General features: G+C 40.1%; 1 protein-coding gene across 3 annotated transcripts in view; it reads left to right on the top strand.

Annotated features, from left to right (window-relative positions):
- Positions 1-18966, top strand: part of ACAP2 (ArfGAP with coiled-coil, ankyrin repeat and PH domains 2) — a 106031-nt gene extending 87065 nt beyond the window's left edge. For all 3 annotated transcript variants that reach the window (XM_069975075.1, XM_069975074.1, XM_069975073.1), the window contains 6 exons: positions 5688-5780; positions 6464-6672; positions 7369-7478; positions 9399-9509; positions 12413-12474; positions 15297-18966. In XM_069975075.1, the coding sequence (XP_069831176.1) occupies positions 5688-5780; positions 6464-6672; positions 7369-7478; positions 9399-9509; positions 12413-12474; positions 15297-15400 (689 nt within the window). In that variant the 3' untranslated portion in view covers positions 15401-18966. The remainder of the gene's footprint in view (positions 1-5687; positions 5781-6463; positions 6673-7368; positions 7479-9398; positions 9510-12412; positions 12475-15296) is intronic.
- The last annotated feature ends 3785 nt before the right edge of the window (positions 18967-22751 follow it).

Raw genomic sequence — 22751 nt, 5'->3', positions numbered from 1 at the left:
GAGTGCCAAGAAAATATTCCCCACACCATGACACCACCACCACCAGACTGAACCGTTGATACAAGGCAGGATGGATCCATGCTTTCATGTTGTTGACACCAAATTCTGACCCTACCATCCGAATGTCGCAGCAGAAATCGAGACTCATCAGACCAGGCAACGTTTTTCCAATCTTCTACTGTCCAATTTCAATGAGCTTGTGCAAATTGTAGCCTCAGTTTCCTGTTCTTAGCTGAAAGGAGTGGCACCCGGTGTGGTCTTCTGCTGCTGTAGCCCATCTGCCTCAAAGTTCGACGTACTGTGCGTTCAGAGATGCTCTTCTGCCTACCTTGGTTGTAACGGTTGGCTATTTGAGTCACTGTTGCCTTTCTATCAGCTCGAACCAGTCTGCCCATTCTCCTCTGACCTCTGGCATCAATAAGGCATTTCCGCCCACAGAACTGCCGCTCACTGGATGTTTTTTCTTTTTCGGACCATTCTCTGTAAACCCTAGAGATGGTTGTGCGTGAAAATCCCAGTAGATCAGCAGTTACTCAGACCAGCCCTTCTGGCACCAACAACCATGCCACGTTCAAAGGCACTCAAATCACCTTTCTTTCCCATAGTGATGCTCGGTTTGAACTGCAGGAGATTGTCTTGACCATGTCTACATGCCTAAATGCACTGAGTTGCCGCCATGTGATTGGCTGATTAGAAATTAAGTGGTAACGTGCAGTTGGACAGGTGTACCTAATAAAGTGGCCGGTGAGTGTATATAGAGACTAAAGACTGGTTGGCATTGTGTCTACAGCGAAGTTAAAAAAAAAAAAAAATACAGTAAATATACAGTGATACCTAATGCTGACAGTCTCTCTTTTGCCAGATAGCTGTCTGGTTTACTTGACCCTCTTTCCTCTTTTACTGCCCGCTTTATGCTTTGCTAACCTGCATGTCACCAGCGGTTGCTGTTAGCAGTGATGAAGCAAGGCGGGAGTCTCTCTTCTGTCCCGATGAGCTAGACTCACTCTTCTCCTACTTTGATACTTCCTCAAAGCTTCGTAGTAGTAAGTAACCTCTTATACAGTTTGTAGTCTTGGCTGTTAAGGTTGTCTTGTATTTTTCATTTGCTGCTTATTGTCAATGTAAATTTCTCTGTTCCTTTTTCTATTAAAAAAAATCTTGTCATTGACTGACTCAGCTTTTCATCATATTGAAGTGTACCCATCCCAGCAAGACAGGGGGTTAAGTGAACCCTTTCTTGCCGGGTTGAGTGCATTGCTTGGGGGAGAAAGGGGGCCCTTTTAATACTCACCCCCGACGTCGTCTTTCTTCACCAGAGGCTGGCACACTGTGCCAAAAGTGTGCCGGGCTCTGGCTCTTTAAATCTCAGTACAGCAAATCAGCGGCTGCAGATGCTGATTGGCTGAGATGGGGATGCACAAGTGTCATTTTAGCCAAACAGCGGCTGAAGCAGTGTCCCTGATCAGCCGCTGATTAAAAGAAGACTGGGAGAAGTCCAAAGGGTAAGTTGACCCTCTTTCTTTGCGTATGCTAAAAGATTTTTAATCCGTAAAAAAAATAGTTGACAGATTGCACACTCGTAAACTACTGATTGTGTGGATAAAAATCAATGGGCACTTTCTGAGGTGCGTAATTGTGAACCCATAATTTACGGACTTTATTACAGTCACATTATGATTTTGAACTACTTTTTCCTCCAATTACGACTGTATTTTGCCCCTTCCCCCTTTTTTCTTTTTACGTTGTGTGAAGGTAGCCTAAAGTCTCTGCCAATCTTTTAAGGTTTTCCTTAGTTCATTTGCTGAGTTAATTTCTCACTGAACTTCTTCCTCCTTCAACCCCTTTCTCTCCATAGATTTCTATGAGTGTCATATTATTTTATGACTAAGCAATGTGGTAGTGTGCCTTATCTCCCAAGGTGGATTTTAGCAGTGACAGTGAATGATCAATGCAGGAAGCAGGGCAAAAAAGTTATTTCTTATGTCTGCTTGTAACAATTATTTAAGTTGAATTTGTTGAAGTGACTGCAGACTGTATGACTATAGTTTTTCCATGCCATTTATCTGTATTGTTTAACCCCTTCCCTCCCAGGCTAATTCTCATTTTTGCCTCCTTGTTTTTAAAAGACCATAGTGCTAGCGGTTTTTCACCTACAAACCCACATGACCCCCTTTTTTGCGACTTCAATTATACTTTTTTTTTGTTTTTATAAAATATGCTACAAAATATGCTCAAGTCAGTACGATTACAACGATATGTAACATGTATAACTTTTATTTTATTTGATGACTTTTAAAATATTAAAGCCTTTAAAAAAACTAAATGTATTTAAAATTGCTCTTTTACCATCCTTATAAAGCTTTTATATTTTTTAGTCTATGGTGCTGTGTAAGGTGTCATTTTTTGCACCATGATCTGTACTTTCTATCAGTACTTGCTTGCATATACAGTAAAACCTTGGTTTCCGAACACCTCGGAGTTCGAACAATTCGGTTTTCAAACTAAATTTCCCCCTGAAGTTTTGCTCGGTATCCGAACATTGCTCGGTATCCGAACAAAACCAGGGGGATAACTGTCAGCTGAACTGATTGTTAGCTGACAGTTAGAGGTGTTCGGAACACTGAGAGGCAGGAGCGGGCGGCTATTTAAACTTGCTGCCGTGCTCCTGCTCCAATCAGCTGCGGGGGACACCCTGTAAAGAAGTGGGGAATCCCATCATAATGATGGGTTTCCCCACTTCTTTACACGGTGTCCCCGGCAGCTGAGAGGAGCAGGAGCACGGCGGCAAGTTTAAATAGCCGCCCGCTCCTGCCTCTCACTGCGGGGACAGGCTGTAAAGAAGCAGTCTCCCAGCGCTGTCCTCCTGTCTCTCCCCACCAGCCCCTCCGCCAGCCCGGAGCGCTGTACACCCCTATAGACTGCGGCGCGCCCGCAGCCCCGCTCACCAGCTTCTTGCTCCCGCTGCTCCCCGCTGCCTCTGCAGACTCTCTCTTACCCTGCAGAGGCGGCGGGGAGCAGCGAAGCAAGAAGCTGGTGAGCGGGGCTGCGGGCGCGCCGCAGTCTATAGGGGTTTACAGGCTGGGTAAGTTTATCGGAAGCGCCCCGGGACGGCGGGGGCTGGTGGGGAGAGACAGGAGGACAGCGCTGGGAGCCGGCTTCTTTACAGTCTGTCCCCGCAGTGAGAGGCAGGAGCGGGCGGCTATTTAAACTTGCCGCCGTGCTCCTGCTCCTCTCAGTTGCCGGGGACACCGTGTAAAGAAGTGGGGAATCCCATCATTATGATGGGATTCCCCACTTCTTTACAGGGTGTCCCCCGCAGCTGATTGGAGCAGGAGCACGGCGGCAAGTTTAAATAGCCGCCCGCTCCCGCCTCTCACTGTTGCGGGGGATGTGGAGTGTTTTTGCACTCTGTGGGCCGGGTGCTCTGCACCTGACCCACGGAGTGTAAAAACCAATTAATCACATTTACATTGTTCCCTATGGGAACTTACAGCTCGGTTTTCGAACTGCTCGGTTATGGAACAGCCTTCCAGAACCAATTATGTTCGAAAACCGAGGTACCACTGTATTTTACTTTTTGATCACATTTTATTACAATTTTTATCAATTAATTATTTTTAAAATTGGGAAAACTTATTAGGGGAGGTGGTTTTTTATTAATAAAACTTTTTTTCCATACAGTTTGACTTTTAGTCCCCCTGTATTACTGCACTGATCTCTCATAGAGATCAGAGCAGTAAACTTAATACAGCTCGGATCAATTAGATCAGTGCTGTGTTACTCTGGGCTGCTGCAGCCTAGATCTATGGATTACCGAGCCGGGATCAGCATCATTCCGATGCTGAGGCCCGCTAAAATTGTCTTAATTAGCCGGGCGCGGCGATGTGCCGGGCCATCTGATGCCCAAGGTCCCTAGCTGCTGATATCAGCCAGGAAGTCTGCAGAGCGGAGTCACGGAGTGGCCCCTCTCTGAACTCCCCTACCTATTGCAGGATGTGTCGGCACGTTTATATGTGGGAAGGGGTTAAAGGGAAACTAATGGCTGCTTAGAAGAATCTATAGTTTTTCAAAATCTCCTCAATAAAAGTTAAAATCCCTTTCCCATTTCAAAAATAAAACAATGTTTTTACAAATGTAAAAATAAATAAACATACTTGATATCATAGCGTTTGCAATAGTCATATCTATTAAAATAATGTTCCTGCATGATGAACAGTGTAAATAAAAACAAAGGAAAAAAATGCCAGGATTGCTTATTTTTGTTACATTATCACCAAAATATTTATGAAAAACTTCTGAACTACAGAGATATGGTACTAATTAAAAACTAGAGATCATGATGCAAAAAACTGCACCTCAAAGAGCCCCGTAAGTGGAAAAATAAAAAAGTTTTTGCACAGTAGGGCAATCTTAATTCTAATTATTTGCAAAAAAAAAATTTTTACTGTTAAAAAATAGTAAAACATAAAAGCTATGAAAACATGCATATTGTATTGAGGCTGACATATAGAATAAAGTTAACCTCTTAGTTTTACCATAAAGTGCACTGCATACACACGGAAACCCCTCAAACTTCTGAAATTGCTTAAATATTTTGGGTTTTTGGTCATTTATTTCATGGTAAATTGAAAGGTGCCATTACAAAGTACACTTTTGTTCTTGAAATAAGAAAAAACAAGCCAGTGGTCCTGTAGATCGAAAAAAAAAAAGCACTATGGCTCTTAGATAGTGAGGAGGGAAAAAATTAATTGCAAAAATTAAAATTTGCTTGGTCATTAAGGCCAAAATTCACTGGATCCTTAAATGGGAACTCCAAGGAATAATTGAGATTTTTAAATAAAAGTAATTTACCAAGGCTGTGGTAAGCTCCAACTCCAAATCCTGAATTTTATCAAGCACCAACTCCGGCTCCTTCATAAATGGCCAATCACACATCAGGGGAGTTGTCTCAAAACTAGACTAGATGGACCAGGTGGTCTTTTATGACTAAATATTCACCATACACAAAGAAAAACTGCTAACAATGTCGGATACCTGTCATATAGATGTCAAAGACCCAGATTTACCAGCTCTCTGTCAGTGTCCGCACTCCTGAATCCTCACAGCTCCAAAGGAACTACCTGCTCAGCCAGTCGGTGACTGCAGTTGTATCCTGCCTCAGCCACTGACTGGCTGAGCGGACATTTGAGTGGGGCCATGACCTCACAGGATCGGGATGCTACACTGGAGGGCAGGGAGACTGCTAATAGCTGCAAGCGAGATTGGCGCTCGCTTGCACTACCTTTTCCGTGGTGTGATTGACCGGATTGCTGCATAATTTCTGCAGCATTTAAATGCATTGTTGTCAGCCGCGCATTTCCTGTTCAGACAAAAGATCTAATTGGCTGACAAGGGGGTGAGTGAGCTGTCCTAGGAATGCTTATTAGGCATAATTAGCCTGTGTAAAACGGCCTTATAACAGTGTGAGTTAAAAGTTTAATTTCCTTATTTCTTATTATTATTATTATCATTGCTCTATTAAATATTGTAAAGGTAGCAAGTTTTGTGGTTTACCGTAGTATTTTTCTTCCATAAGATTGGAACAGAAATTGCATTTTGATTGCACTTTAATTGTTTGTGATGTTTATTTTAGCTCTCGATCTTAACTACAGCCCTACTACAACATCTGATTATTAATTTTTTTTTAGTGAGAAGCAATGACAGTGGAATACAGTTTAGTGCCGATGGTAGTCGGGAACTCCTGGCATCTGCAGTGTCTTCCAACAGTTTGTACGATGCAGGTTTGTGCCATTACTATTGTAACATTTTTTATTTTTTAATTTGTTTAGTTCTAGTTTTTGGTGTGAAAAGCTAATTGCGAAGGAATAGTAGAATTAATAATGACTAAGTTTGGGGTTCACTTCCTGAAAGTATACTTTATGTCCTGGGCTCTTGAGTCCTGTAGAGAAACCATATACATTTAGAGGGACATTTTATTAAAACTGGCGTCCCCTTTCCCGATCCGTATTTACTAAGAGGCACATGCCTCTTAGTACAGCCAGCCCTGTTCCAGTCAGGCATTGCGCAAATATCTACACCTGGTTTAAATTTTTGCCTAGTTTACTTCTGTTTCCAGATGTAAACTTTGATAAATTAGGTGTGGGAGGAGGCCACACATGCTCCCCCCCCCCCCGCCTTGCCACACACCTTTCCCCTGTAGGTGAGCTGGGGTTACAGCTGGCGTTGTTTACAACCCAAATACATGCCAAAATACAACCATATTTTGGCATGTAATCAGTCAAAAAAAGCAACGCATTAACGGATACCACTTCATTCGGCCTAATAAAGTTAAAGGGACCAGGACCACATTGTGATTATATGTCGGCAATCATTTTTGATGGGTTGCCATCAGACAGTATTGTGATTACTGGGCTATGTTAAAAGTAAATTTCTATTAATGCTTCTGTCTCAATTTCAATTTCAGAGATGGAAAAGAAACATGAAAAGAGGGATTCTTTAGTATTTCAAGACTCTGCAAGCAATATAAAGTTCATACCAGGGCTTCAGCTATACAAGGCAGCTTTTCAGCAAAACCTTCCTGCTATGGCCGAGGCATTGGCTCATGGAGCAGAAGTCAATTGGGTTAACATAAAAGACAACAATGCCACACCTTTAATACAGGCAGTGCATGGGGTATGATACATGTACATGTTTTTGTGCATTGACTGTTGAAGGGTAATTCTCTGATATACACCTCTGATGTATATCTGTGAAAGGCGACATTTTGTGTATTTCATATATAGCCTCCCAACATGTTAAATGAATACCATGCTGTGTATGTATTTTGGGGTTTGTTTTTGCTGCAAATGGCTCTGTGGAATAGTGCGGCATCTACTATTGTGTACTATTACACATAGCAGATAAACATGTACTCCAATGTAAATATCCTGAATGGAGGCCAAAATTACCTTTTTTGTGGCATTTGTACAGTTGTCTAAGGAATAAATTCTCCCTTTGAACTCTGAATTCCCTGTAGCTGTAGATTTATACCATGGTTTATGCCTGTTTTCAGCAATATTCCATGATAAATTAGATGCAAAAGGAGGCCACACCTCCTTCTCGCACCATCTCCTTCTGTTTGTCCATCTCACGTATGCTGCGAAAAAAGCAAAAATCTTTGCCTTTCCTCTATTGTACGCTAGCACACATTGCTAAATTTGCCCTGTGTGTGTTTTTTTTTTTTTTTAACCATGTACTCTGCAGTAGTCCTGCTTGATCTTGTCAATCTCTTCCCATGATGTGCATGAGTGTCTTATAGAAAAACTGCATACTGTTTGATTCTCTCTCTCTCCCCCCCCCCCCTTCTCCTAAATGTATTCTTTTTTTTAGGGATCGCTAGTAACCTGCGAATTTCTGCTCCAAAATGGGGCCAATGTTAACCATCGTGATGTGAAAGGGAGGGGGCCGTTACATTATGCAACTGTGCTTGGCCACACTGGGTAAGCAGCAGATAATGTTCTCTGGAATTTACTGTATTGAATTTGGATCTCATGAATGAAAGTTACTTAATGTTATAATTTGTAAATAGACCTCTCTTTCTATTGTAGACACTGCAGGCCTACTCAGAGCTTCAATTTTTTGTATTACTATTTTAGGGTAGATTTACATTAAGGATTGTCTGGACATTGGGTATATTTTACTGTGTAACCATGGCTGTCCTGAAAGTAACAAAGCAATATACTCACCAGGCTAATTTCCTGTGCTGCTACTGGTCACTCACTGTGTGCCCTTTCTCTTCACTTCTGCTGGTAACATGACATGCCATGTGGTCAGGAAATGCCTGCTCAGCATAGACAACATAGAGAGTAGCTGCTGAGTAAGTGCCTGATGTCTGCATAACATGTCACTGAAAGTAGTGAACAATAGGGCTGTGGTGGAGCCCTGCTCACTCCATTGTAGAGCTCTGCTATCTCCAAGGCTGCCAGAGGGACAAAGTTAAATATACTTAGATTAGCGTGCAGTTGCAGCTGATCCCAAAAGATTGCAATGCCAGGGATATTTCTTCGTCAGCTTAGTTCAGTGCACAAGCCCTATTCTACATTGAAAGATCATGTTGTCGTGAGTACATTGCAGAGCTCAGACAGTGTGGCATGTGTTCACGGCAACACAATCTTCTGGCATCAGCTGCGACTGCATGCCAATCTGCAAAGAGATTCTTCATGACAGATACCCTTAAAGGGGTTATCCAGCACTACAAAAACATGGCCACTTTTCACCCTCTCTTGTCTCCAGTTCAGGTTTGGTTTGCAATTAAGCTCCATTTACTTCAATGGAACTGAGTTCCAAACCCCACCCAATCTGGAGACAAGAGCGGGGCAAAAGTGGCCATGTTTTTGTAGCACTCGATAACCCCTTTAAAGGCTAAGTTCTCAAGTGTTTTTCTGTGTCCAGTACAATGACAATGTGCCTCGGATGTAAGGGAATGGGATTTTCAAAACTCCAGCTACATGCACTGGTAATTTGCAATATAAATTTTATTCAGGCGACAAAACATGTCATAAGTGACATGCCATGTATTTGCTGTATTTGCTATATTGACGACTGGCCATTGATCCGCAACCGCTCCTCTTTTAGAGTCTGTCTTGGATTTCTGCCATAGGAAAAACCAAGGTGTGAATAGGTGCAAAACAGAAGGAAACTTATACTCTAATATACCTTGCTAATTGTATCTGAAAGCTATGTATATTTTAGATACAATTATCAAGGTATATTGGAGTATAACTTTAGGTTATGATCACACCTTAGTTATGTCATTAAATTTCAAAGGAAGGAAATTAGAATTTACCCTGTTTCAATACAAACTAAAACCCTAAGCCACAAAATAAAAAAGCCGCACATCCAAAGGTAAAGGGGTGGGTGCTAGCAGAGAAAGTCCCTTGGCCGGGGATCCCAAACACAGTCCGTAAAAATCCGCAGCACTCCAATTGAATTTTTTTTCACCTATGTTGGAGTGCTGCGGATTTTTACGGACACATATATATATATATATATATATATATATATATATATATATATATATATATATATATATATATATATATATTTATATATATATTTATATATATATATATATATATATATATATATATATATATTTATATATATATATATATATATATATACACACATACATACAGACACACATTTTGTATAGATCTCTTAGGGTTTGGCTTTAATGACAAGTAAATGTATGCCACTAAATAATCCCTCCACTCCCCCATTTTATAGACTTGCACAAAGGAAAGGTTATCAACATTGTATGCAGGTTGATATTATTATGATTACTTGTTGTAGTTGCGTTGAGATAATGTTTAATTTGTTTTTGTCTTAAATTTGATTTTCTCTAACTCTTTTGGCAGACAAGTCTGTTTATTCTTAAAGCGTGGAGCCAATCAACATGCTACGGATGAGGATGGAAAAGATCCTTTAAGTATTGCTGTGGAAGCAGCAAATGCTGATATAGTAACATTGTATGTAATGTGTCTAGTAAAGTTTTTACAGAAACTTTATATTTAAAAGCAAATTGATCATCATGCTATGCTGCCCTGTTTAAAGGTTTTGAACTCCTTTTAGAAAGGTGCTATGTTTATTTCTACAGCGTTGGCAGTTTGCTATGTCAGCTGTGTTTTCTTTCTAAAGGGTATGTTCACACTGAGGAAAAGGTGAGGAATTGAAGAGGAATTTCAGCTTGAAATTCCTCCCATAAAATATGTACAGAGCAAAGTCCCATTGTGTTCAATGGGTTTTCTGTTCTGTTGTTCACACTGCAGAATTTCCGAGCAGAATTTCCAGCTGTAGATCTGCTAGAGGAATCCTATAGAAGTCAATGGGGGGCTTAAATTCAGCTTGAATTCTGCCTGAAAACTTTCTGCTTCAATTCCTCCAGAATTGCTCAGTGTGCACTTACCCTAAGGGTATGTGCACACTGAGGAAAAGGCGAGGAATTGAAGAGGAATTTCAGCTTGAAATTCCTCCCGTAAAATATGTACAGAGCAAGGGTACATGCACACTGAGGAAAAGGCGAGGAATTAGGTAAGGGATTAAAGAGAAATTTCAGCATGAAATTCCTCCTGTAAAATATGTACAGAGCAAAGTCCCATTGTGTTCAATGGGTTTTCTGCTCTGTTGTTCACACTGCAGAATTTCAGAGCAGAATTTTCGGCTGTAGATCTGCTAGAGGAATCCTATAGAAGTCAATGGGGGGCTTAAATTGTGCTTGAATTTTGCCTGAAAACTTTCTCAGTGTGCATATACCCCAAAGTCCCATTGTGTTCAATGGGTTTTCTACTCTGTTGTTCACACTGCTGAATTTCTGAGCTGAATTTTCTGCTGTAGATCTGCTAGAGGAATTCTATAGAAGTCAATGGGGGGGGGGGGGGCTTAAATTCAGCTTGAAAACTTTCTGCTTCAATTCCTCGAGAATTGCTCAGTGTGCACATACCCTAAACCTGTAGACAGCCTTTATGATTCTCCCTGCAGACTACCATGCATCTGCTCTAATCTCTTTCTTTAACCTGTGCGAAGTGTCCTCCAAGGTTTCTTCCCTGTCTACTTTTTCAGCTGGTGTGCAACTCACTCCCCCTTCCTGCCACTATCTTGAATACCGAGAAAGCAGTCCATTTGATGGATACATTTTTCTGTGTGTAGCAGCTGGTAGGGATATTTTAATGAAGGTGTCCATAGCCTTTACAAATTTAGTATTATGGGAACAGGGTTGCGATACTATTAGACCAAATGGCATAAAAAGTATTGTGCTATTTAATTGAATCAGAAATATGTTACAAACTGTACCATGACCTCATAGTTATGAGCCCCTTGTATTGAGAGCAGTGCTTCCCTCTTCACCATTGGCTGCCTGCCACTGTTTATACTAATAAACACACGTCTGCCATCAGTCATTGGTAAAAGGGACAGGAGGGGCCTCTCCCATTGTGAATATAGGGGACTGGTAACTACCAATGCTGGGTCTAATTGTACAGTGTACCTGTCACTGTAATATGATGGCCTTTAATGGGAGCATATTGTGATGGATGAACCATTAAACTGTACCTGTCACAAAAAAAAAAAAAAAAAACTTTTGACATGCCAAAGAGACATAAACAGAAAATGCACTCCAACACCACTTTTCATACTATGCTGCTGTGGTTAAAATACAAACAAAACCAGGAAAATGCAACAGTAACCTTGAAGTGTTAGGACTTATATACTCCCCCAGTTGTATAACGCTGACACTGGCTTCTCTTGGGCTAATAAAAAGCCTACAAAACTGGGCATGCAGGACCCAACTAATCTCTATTTAAAACACCCACATGGGATGAGAGGAGCCAAAAGGAGGTAGCTACTCCCTGCACATATAACACACACACAAAAAAAAAAAAAAAAAAGATCAGCACTCCTATACCCCTGTTTACACTATGCTGATGCATGCTTCTTTGGTTAAAATACAGAAAACTGAAAAATGCAACAGCAACCTGCAAGTGCTGTTGTTTCAGAGAGACCTGTCAAATGTTTTTATTAGTGAGGGTTTGAGTTTTCATACCCTGACTGATTAATAGAGTGAGCGGGTAAAGGGCCATGGTCTGCTCCCCACTCTGTCAGTGAGAAAAGCCCCATAGATTTTCATTGAGGCCATCTTGTCTTATGATAATACACCATATAATATGACACAGCACAGAGAGGGGAGTGTGCTGAGCGCGGTTTCTCTGGTCTCGTGATACACGTCTGAACACTCAGACACAGGCTCAAAACTTTTGAGGTGTCTCAATGACATGTCAAAAACTTTTTTTTTTTTTTGTTGACCTTGCCTGTTTAACATTTACTTAGTAATAGTTTATTTCATTCTTCTGAGGACACTGTACAATTGTAGATGTCACGCTTTTTGCTGAACAGATTTGTTTCCTTTTGAATCTTTTTATTATTGCTTTTATGTATACCTTTTACATGCCTAATATATTACTGTCTTTAGATATATTGTATCATTAATGTGCTTCAAAGACTCTCACAGATTGTTGTTTGTTTTATTGTTTTTGCTAAACGATACAGAAAAAAACCTTTTAAAGAAATGTTTACTCGAAAACGCAATTAAGAGTATTGAGCGGCTATCTTTATGATATAGTGGGATTTGTATGCTCTGTTGTTTTGCTTTCTCAGTGGGAAATTAAATATAACCACGTTTGTCACTCAGAAGGGATAAGTTATTAAATTCTGTGTAATAGTTTACTTCTGAAAGAATTATTACACTGAATTTAGGACTGAAATAATCCTAGCACATCCAGGGTCAAGCAAAATGTATGCATTTGCAGTAAATCATGGTGACGGTTTTTAGCTTAAGTATTTAATTGACTTCTTCACCTCTCTTTCGTGTTCTTTCTAGATTGCGCTTGGCTCGTATGAACGAAGAGATGCGGGAATCAGAAGGTCTTTACGGACAACCAGGTCAATATTCTACTAACAGCCATACAGAAATGCAATATTGAAAGTGCATGCAAGAGTTTATTAGCGCACAGCTTGGTCATTCTGTGTCTTTAGGGAGGAAGATGGACAACAACTCCATCTAGTTAATGTGTCCCATTATTTATATGAACACAATATGCTGTTGGCTTTTAGAAAGAGACTTTTTTTTCTTTTAATATTCAACTGAATTAGTCGTCTTCTTTTCTTCCTAGAAGACATAAGAATTGTTATTTTACAGTGCAAATACTGGGTGTATTACTTCTTAACAAATGCTGCAATAGTTTGCTCACATGTCTTCCCTAGGTAGTTTTATATGTAAATAATAAGTAATATTGACTGTGGCGGTTGTGGAATGGTATATCACAAAGGAGAATGAGAAATGTGAACGTAAGAAAATCTGTCAGCTAGGGCTGGGCGATTATGGCCTAAATTGACATTACTATTAATTGAACATGTAACCTTGATTACAATTATTGAATAGATATTACACCACACTCTTTTTATATGCCAGCCCCTTTTGCAACGCTCATTTGAGGCTTGCCAAACTGCAAAATTTTTGTTTCACTTTTTTTTTCTTGGTTAATTGCACTAAAAACTGCATATATCTCTCTATGATAAAATAATTGAAGGAAAACATGCAGAGATTAATTCTTCTGTATTGAATACTTTAAATAACAGATACCCAGTTACAAATAACATTATAGCGTCTTTTGTCGTTAGACGTCTCAAACATCAGGGTGTCAGGGAGGGGAAAATATGGGTAGCAACAGTGAACAGCCTTCTAGACACCAGGGATTTATGACACTATAGTTAAAATGCCATAATTGTTGCAGATTGCGACATTTAAACGGTTAAAGGAGAAGTCTGGTGAAAATGTTTATTAAATTATTGTATTGCCCCCCAAAAGTTATACAAATTACCAATATACACGTATTACAGTAAATCTTATAAAGTGCTTTTTTCCCTACACCTACTACTGCATTAAGGCTTCACTTCCTGGATAAAATGCTGATGTCACGACACGACTGCCAGAGCTGTGCGGGCTGTGGCTGCTAGAGAAGATGATGGCAGAGGGATGCTCAGTGTCCCTCTAGTGTCCTGTGTCCCCCTGCCATCACTCTCTCCAGCAGCCACAGCCCTCACAGCTCTGGGAGTCGGGTCATGACATCACCTCGGTACTCAGCTCTTTCCAGGCACCTCCATAGGACTGAATAGAGCCTTGGGTCACGTAACGTACCCGCAGCTCCATTTATAAAACAGAAGCTGGGGCCCAATACGGATATCTGGCCCCTGCAGTCTTACTTTTCAAAAGTTCATTTTGCCCAGGCAACCTCTTTAACTTCCATTCACACAGGTCAATAGTGCAATAGTGCATTTCTCATACCCAAACTCCATTTTTAGAGAATGCATTTTCTAAATTAGTTTTTACTGATTAGATTTGGATACTGGAACTTGTTTTTTTTCCCAGTTATCTACTGTATGTACTGGTGTCACCTTTCATTCCTGTACTCCTGTCTGTGTTAAAAGTAAGGCACTGCTGTGAAATGATTGGAATAGAACAAGAAGGCTAAACCTAGTTTTAGGCCTTGTGGCCAAAGCTAAAACTACAACATTTCAGAATTATTTTATAATATATTCAAATAATAAATTAGAACAAAGGACTAATTTTTTTTATTTTTTCAAAAAATTTAACAAGTTGGTATGTGATGGCATATCCTAGCAATATGCTGTCACTATTGCTTCAAATCCTTTTAATATTTCTGTGTAAACCCAGCGTAAATGTTTTTTTTAACATTTAGATCACCTTGTACCATCACATACTTGTACCATCATCTATCCTGTGGATTTATTTATATTAACTGTTTCCTGCTCAGGAAGTAGTTGTTCTTGTTCTATTTAAATGCTGAATACTCTGCTTTTTTTCTCTTCCCTGTCATTTGTCTGGATTCACGGAGTCTCCCTGCAGGTATAGATTTTTGTATGTAAGTTACATTAAAATGGGTTATCCGGCATTAAAAAAACATGGCCACCACTCTTGTCTCCAGTTTGGGTGGGGTTTTGCAACTCCATTGAAGTGAGTGGAGCTTAATTGCAAACCTCACCTGAAATAAACACAAGGGGGGATATTTACTAACAAATCTAAAAACACGATTTTGTCAAAGATGTTTTAGCATAATTTCCAATCTAATGTGTTCAGTTAAATTTATGTAAATTGTCTAATAGCATAGTAAATGTGTCTTAAAAATAATGGTCTTTCAATTAGTCTAATAAATTCACCTGGTTCGGAGCAGACGTAGCGATGCGCCAATATATGCAGTATATTGCGCAGTTAATAAATTCAGCTAAAAAAAATTCTGGCGCACTTTCGATCTAATTAACAACAACAAATCTAATTCTAAAAGTCGCATCTAATTTGGATAGTCTTGTCTAAAAAAGCTTCATAAATTCATATTAGATTTATTTTGAGCGAAAACTAGATATATTAGACTAAAAACAGGCGCAATTAGTTTCATAAATGCCCCCCAAGGTGTGTTGTCTCTGGAAAAAAAAAGTGCCCATGTTTTTGCAACACTGGATAACCCCTTTAAGCATACGCATGAAAAAGGTCTAAATGTTCAAGTTTATCGTCGTTTGGTACAAAATAAGATACATTGCTATATCCACATTTATAACAATTTCGCACAGGGCATGTGTACTCTTCATCATCTTAATGCTGTAACATACAGCATTATATATATATTTTTTGTTTCTTTTGTGTACTACATATAACATATTTATTTGAATTTCTGTGTTTCTTTATATAGGTGACGAAACTTACCAAGATATATTCAGAGATTTTTCCCACATGGCATCCAACAATCCCGAAAAACTGAATCGTTTTCCGCAACCAGATTCACGGAAGTCTTGAATTTGATATGATGATAGCTTTACTTCACCTTTATAATTAATATTCAATCACAATGGCAGAACTATTTATTAGCCCAGTTTTTAAATGTACAAACTAGTGCTTAGGTGCTCTTGGTGGCAGGTTTTGGCATTCCATGTGTCCCCCAGAGAAAAGGGGTTAAAGCTCTGCCTTCTCTGTAAACCACTATGCTGCTTCTTGAGTGTGACACCATTAAGCACAATGGTGATTTACAGCTGTCTCCCTAGAAATACTGTGGGTGTTTTCTTTGTGTTGAGTAGATGAACAAATTAGCATTCAGCCCTGTTTATAGTAGCTGCTATATAGGGCCCACCAGTGGCTGTGCTGGCTTGTTTTTTAGTTTCTACATAGAGAGGACCAATAGACATAAATAATTATACCCCTTGTTAAGTTGTAAAGGATTTTGCACCTTCTTTGACAGCATTGCACTAATTTGTTAGGATAGTCAGAAATTTTTGATGAAGGGATCTAAATATAACAATACACATGAAATCTGAGAGAATACAATAGAAAAAACATGATGTGCTTACCAAAGAGATGCCGCTGTTCAGTTACCTAACACCCATTTGTATTGGTGAATACCCATATGTTTTCAGTGGGTAGTTTAAAATCCATGACTGACACTATAGGTTGTTACTTGGGCATCTTCATTTTTCCACCTTTACTATCCTTGTAATGTTACATGGCAGAATTAAAGTTATAATGCTGTGTTCCAAAAGTTTTATCAGTATATTACTGATTTTACATTGTTTGCTACATTTTCATTTATGTCCTTGTTATAAAATATGTAATCAAACTGAATTCATCCTAGTTGTCTTAGAGTTGACATATATGCATAAAATGAACATATATTTATGTAATTTCCAGTGGCTTTCATGCTCATAACATTTTGGGACTGTCATTTGGGGGCATGCAGTCTTATCAATAAGCCTGCAAGTGTTTTACGTGCGGACTATACCTCTATGATCTGTTTTCTCTACTGCCAGTAGATGAATGTAATTCATGATGCAATTATACAAATTGAATTCACCATGCATATAAAGTTACTATATCTAACCTAATACAGGGAGGAGTTTTACAACTTTCTAATGAATGATAAAGCCATACTATATATCATATTTTATATAGAAAATTTGTCAGCTGCATAGTTGTACATAGAATGTAGTTTTAGTAAATATATTTTAAATGTATTGATTATCCAAGGATAGATAACAAATGGCTAGCATGGCACAAGTATTCAAATGTGGCAGTCAATCACAGAATTAAGTAGACAGGGCCTGTTCTTCCTTAGAATAGTGTGTGCTGTATATAATACTTTTTAGTCTTAATTTGGAATTAACAATGGTGAAAGCTCTAGCAGACAGCTTTCAACAAATACACCCTTTTTCTGGCTTGGACTGGTTTGATATGCATGTATTCTGCACTAGCAGAGGGTTAATTTTTCCTGAATTTCATTTATGGATTTTTGTCATGAGTATTTATTTGAGGTTCTGTCCTGTAATGTGACTTCAAGATACACTCCTGATAAAGAGTAAACTGGATTTATCCAAACCCTTAAACTCCAGCCACCCGTTGACTACTTAAAATGTCTTTTAAGCAAGTAATCAAATGGATAATAAAGTGGAGATCAATAAATCTTCCCAACAGAGTATATTATAAACTAATATTCTTTGTAACAGCAAAAAGTGACAAATGCTTAAAAGGATCAAATCATATGGGACCACAATACCTGCAATGATTATTTTATGTGGGTTTTATTTAATCCTAAATAGATATCTGTTGTAGACCGAAGAAGCACAAGCATTAATGTGACTTAGTTTAAAATGAGTACAGTTTGAATTATTAGTTTAAAACTTTTCACTTTGTTGCAAGCAATAAGTAGTTATGAGTAAGTGGTCACTGATAATGTTGGTTGAATACAGTACATATGAAAAGCACAGTATTAATTACACTGAATTACAACTAGTTATGCAAATGTTAAAAAAACACTTAAAATACCAGTTCAGATAGATGACTGTCCACTGTTGGAACCTATTTATGACACACAGCTATAAGAAATACTTAGGGTCACTGTCATTATAACTTTTAAAATCTAAATCAACCGTAGATGTGATATAAAGCAAATTTGCAGTTTACATTAATTTTTTTTAATTTACCATGGAAAACACGCCACTTCCTGTTTTTTGACTTTTTTTCTTAAAGAGTCAGAAAACAGGAAGTCCCATGTCTCCCAGGCCATCTGAGCGCTCACAGTGGAGGCAGTCATGTGATGGATGGACACATTGAGCCGTGACTCTCTCTTCTGGCCGGAATTCCTGTGTTTAGTCTGTTATTTTACAACCAGCACAAGTCAGAAAATCCTGCCTTCAGGAGACTGAACCTGGATTTCTGGTAAAGTTCAGCTTTGTTTTACAGCATGATAACAACAACAAAATGAATGAATGTATATTACAAACTTGCTTTTTTTCACATCTACTGTTGATTTAGATTTTGAAAATTATTATGACCGTGAGGATGACCTGAGGATGTCTATTTGTTCAGTTGGACTTTTTCAGATGTTGGCAATACTTGGAAAGTCCTATGTGCCAATCAACAAATGTGCAGTCTGGGGCATAGAGGAAGGCAAAGATCAATTTGCTAAATGTTGATTCTATTTAACATTTAAAAATGTGTTCTGAATAACAACCTTCAAAGGCCATCCATGACATAGATGTCACTCAGGGAGAATCTTTCTGAAACCTTTAGTGTATGGCTAGCTTAAAGGGAACCTCTCATCACTATGCTTGCTGAATCACGAGTCATTCGGGTGGACACAGGGTGACCAGCATTAATTTGATAAATCTTTCCCTGTTTATGTATAAGGAAAGATCTATTAATTAGGGCTATTGAGGCATTTGAATGTTTGCTGTAACTGCAATACAGTTCTGCCTAGATAAAAAAAATACAGTGGGGACATTTGTTTTCCTGTCATGTTGAGCCTGTATGTCACCGAAACGGACAAAGCACTGATAAATGTCTCTGAAAACAATAGGGTCTGGAAGTTGAAATCAGCATGCCTAACCTTCTATCTTCCAATGTCTATTTCTCAGGGGAGAATCGGGAGGCCGCCGTGAACTTTAGACAAACAGCAGGTTCAGCTGACTTGTATGCAAAATGTATAGGGACCTGACGGTGAAGCTACAACACCTTTAGAATTACTTGTCAATTCTCAATTTTACCTTTGTGTCCTTCCTTTGTGTACTCTGCTCCAAGTGCAATATTTTTCACAAGGCTAAATCTTGTGCTTTTTAATTGGTGGACACCATATTTTGCATTGCAATATTCCTTCCAGATAATGTGCTATGATGAATGTCGAACATATCTAGTTTTATTGTAATCATTTTTGTAAGTTAAATATGAATGTAGCTTTATTTTTGCTCACTCAAGAAATAGAGAACTTATGTCTGTGTAAATGTACATTATGTAACAATTGTAAATAATTGATTGAATAATTTGTACACTGCAAAATCAAAACGATGCAATTTCAATAAAAGAAAAAAGGAAAAACATCTTTCTGTGGTTTTTTTCTAACAGTTAACGATGAAAAACATTTGCTGATGAAAGATGTAAAGTCCAACAAGACTGTCTTTAGAATAAAGAAAGATAACCTATAATAGACCTTACTCAAAAGGGCAATCAAATCCAAATGCCAAAAATAGCCCTTATTTGTACAAATAACAACGAAAAAGGAAAAAATACCAAAATACAAATTAATACATGATACCCCAGTTATCTGATAAAAAACGTTAACACGTGTACAGGAAAAGACATCACCTGCCTACAGTGCATGTGCAAGGTAAAAGGTCAGTAACCATTCAAGTTTAAAGGCTGAATTGCTACCTGGTTTTAGATATGCAAATGGGACTGATCACACAAAACAATAGGAGCCATGTGCTTAAAGGCACATATATCGACCCTTCACTGCTTTCCACCGCTCCTTGAGAAAGATTCCTGAAGGAAGGTGCTATGTTATGCTATGCATAACATGAAGGGCATGTGATAATGTTGTCAATGCAGATTTACTATAATTTACATCTGTAAAAGAAATCTTTGCATCATAGCTAAAACTTACATCATCTAGGTAGTATTGCTTTGCCAGGACAACTGCTCCAGTGCCACATTTAGTAAGATGCTTTTGCCTCTACATAGATCCTGCTACTCTATTGGCAACTAGGTGTTAATTAAAGGGGGTATTTCTATACTATTATCATTTTATCTTCCAAAGTTATGTTCTGCATTAGGGGAAAACATGCCTCCCCCCTTTCCCTTCCATTCTCCTGTAACCAGTCTTGTTGCACAGTGCTTCTTCTGCTTGGAATTGGAGAATGTATTGCCAGCTGAGGTTAGAAGCACCAACCCCATACACAAGTAGCGTTGTGCAATTGGACAGGCTCCAGGAGAGCAGTGACAGAGGGAGTAAGGAAGGTGAGTTAAAGTAAATGTACCACCAGGTCCAGGCTAGCACTGGAGGCGGGCCGACCCACCCTTAGTGGGAGGAAACCCTAGCCCCTCTATGATAGGGTTCCATTGATTCTAATGGAGTCACATCATGGAGGGGCTGGAGTTTCTTCCCACTAAGGGTGGGTCGGCCGCCTCCAGTGCTAGCCTGGACCTGGTGGTACAGTCACTTTAAGGATTTTTATGGTTTTACTCCAGGCGGAGCACATATTCAGGAAAAAAAAACACACCCCTGATAATATCTGCAAGATCATGCTGCTATTGGAGGAGAAATGAGGGCATGGTTTCCATCACATTCTGAACATGCTGGTGGACTGGACTGCACTGAACTAGGCTGGAAACCTAGCCTAGTATACCTGGCATGATGAGTGCTGACCCAATTCTGCTGCTGGAAGTAAGGATATTTATGGCTACGACCATAGTAGGTCAGTTTCATGCACAAGCAAAAAATAGGGATCATGCACGGAACCAACCTGAAGTGATTGTATTTATGGATACCCGAAATTGCGGTGGCAGAATTAACTGCACGACAATTGGGTTAGCATACAGTACACCCTGAAAGGTACAGTTTTCAAGTGTGTTATTAACTTTCTATTCTACAGCTGCTCATCTGCTTCTAGTCTCAGTCCCACTGTGTTTCTCATGTATATGTAGGGGCCTGCTGTATCATCTATCTCTGCAGTGATGTAGACCTTAATCTGAGCTGCTTCCTGGCTAGCTACTCATCCCCAGGAGGATTTGTCTCAAGACCTATCCTGGCCCTCTCTAAATGTGGGCCAGTCTCCCAAAACAGGTATGTGCAAAATAATAGCAGCCTAACATCACTAATGTGTTTCATTACTGGTTTTGACAGAAAAGATAATACAACATGGGGAAAAAATGAATGACTTTGTAGGTGAGTATTGAGCAACCAACAGAATCAACAGTCATAACAAGCATGCTGCTAAATGGGTGCAATTAAAGGGGTTATCCAGTGCTTCAAAAACATGGCCACTTTTGCCCCACTTTTTCTCCAGTTCAGTGGTTTGTAAATAAACTCCATTTACTTCAATAGAACAGAGTTTCAAACACCACCCAATCTGTGGAAAAGAGTGGGGCAAAAGAGGCCATGTTTTTGTAGCACTGAATAACTCGTTTAGGGTGCCTTCACACCTACCGGATCCACAGCTGATCTCACTTCTGCGAATTCAGAGCGAGATCCACTGCGGATCCGGTACCATTCACTCTAATGATAGCACATACCCGCAGCGGGATTGACATCCCGCTGGGAGTATGAGCTTTAACCCCCTGGTGCCCGCAGCCCCACCGCTGCCCTCATCAGCCCCAGCGCCCGCATCCCCAATTGCCGCCCGCCCGCATTCCCGATCATCCCTGCAGCCCGCACGCATCCCCATCATCCCCGCCCGCATCACCCCAGCAGCTGCGCCGAGGAGCAGGTAATGTATGCTCTTGGCGGCGGCCGGCTGGGATGATGCGGGCGGCGATCGGGGATGCGTGCCGGCTGCGGGGATGATCGGGAATGCGGACGGGCTGCAAGGATGATGCGGGTGGGCTGCAGAGATGATGGGGGATGTTGGCGCTGGGGCTGATGGGGGCAGCGGCGGAGCTGCAGAAGGCGGGGATGCGGCGGGGCTGCGGGCACCAGGGGGTTAAAGCTCATACTCACAGCGGGATGTCAATCCCGCTGCGGGTATGTGCTATCATTAGGGTGAATGGTACTGGATCCGCAGTGGATCTCGCTCCGAATCCGCAGAAGTGAGATCCGCTGCGGATCCGGTAGGTGTGAAGGCACCCTTAAAGGGGTTATCCAGCACTACAAAAACATGGCCACTTTTCCCCCTACTCTTGTCTCCAGTTCAGGTGTGGTTTGCAATTAAGCTCAATTTACTTCAATGGAACTGAATTTCAAAACCCTACCCAAACTGGAGACAAGAGAGGGGGAAAAGTGGCCATGTTTTTGTAGCGCTGGATAACTCAATGAAAGGGGGTGTTCAAATTAAAAGCAGTGTGGAGTTAAAAAGGTGAGGTCAATTATTCTGTAAAGGAACAGGTGTCAATTATAGCCCTTATTAAATGATGGAGGGCAGAAAATGTTGTACCTGCTGGTTTTAGCCCTTACTCAGTGAGAGAACTGGGTTTTTGGGTCTAGAGGCCACTGACAGTATGTAAGACACTAAACTAAAGCCACAGTACACTGTGAAGACTGTAAAACATGGAGGTGGAAGCAGAATGGTTTGGGGATGTCAGGCCCATTTATTGCATACCAGCCTCTGTGTCCCACAGTATATGGCAGGGCTTGCGTGCGTAACTCTCCGCTATTAGAATTCACATGTTGCCGATTTTACTCAGTGTAAAGGTGTTCACATGTTCATTCTTTGACCGGGGAGCAGGGGCACAAGAGAATTCACATTGAGGGTACAAACCCACTTGATGTATTTGCTGCGTGAATCAGTCTTAAAAATAAGCAGGCAAAACGCAGGTTGGCTTTATACAATTGTTCTGTGTTAAAATACGCAATTGCGTATTTTTGAAGCATGAAGCTACATGCGTTTTTCGCACAGGTTGTTAACAACTGATGCTTTGCTAACAACAAGCTTCACGCTTCAAAAATACGCAATTGCGTATTTTAACACAGAACAATTGTATAAAGCCAACCTGCGTTTTGCCTGCTTATTTTTAAGACTGATTCACGCAGCAAATACGTCAAGTGGGTTTGTACCCTGAAGAAATAGGAATTCAGCCTCTGGGTAGCCTTGGGGTAGGTGCACTGAACCTCTGTCTGAGAGTCCTTTGGCCCGGAACTGACATTTTCCCCATGGAATGTAGCACATTATTA

The sequence above is a fragment of the Dendropsophus ebraccatus genome, chromosome 6 (genome assembly GCF_027789765.1).
Source record: "Dendropsophus ebraccatus isolate aDenEbr1 chromosome 6, aDenEbr1.pat, whole genome shotgun sequence".
Taxonomy (NCBI): domain Eukaryota; kingdom Metazoa; phylum Chordata; class Amphibia; order Anura; family Hylidae; genus Dendropsophus; species Dendropsophus ebraccatus.
This window is presented reverse-complemented; position numbering and strand designations above follow the sequence as displayed.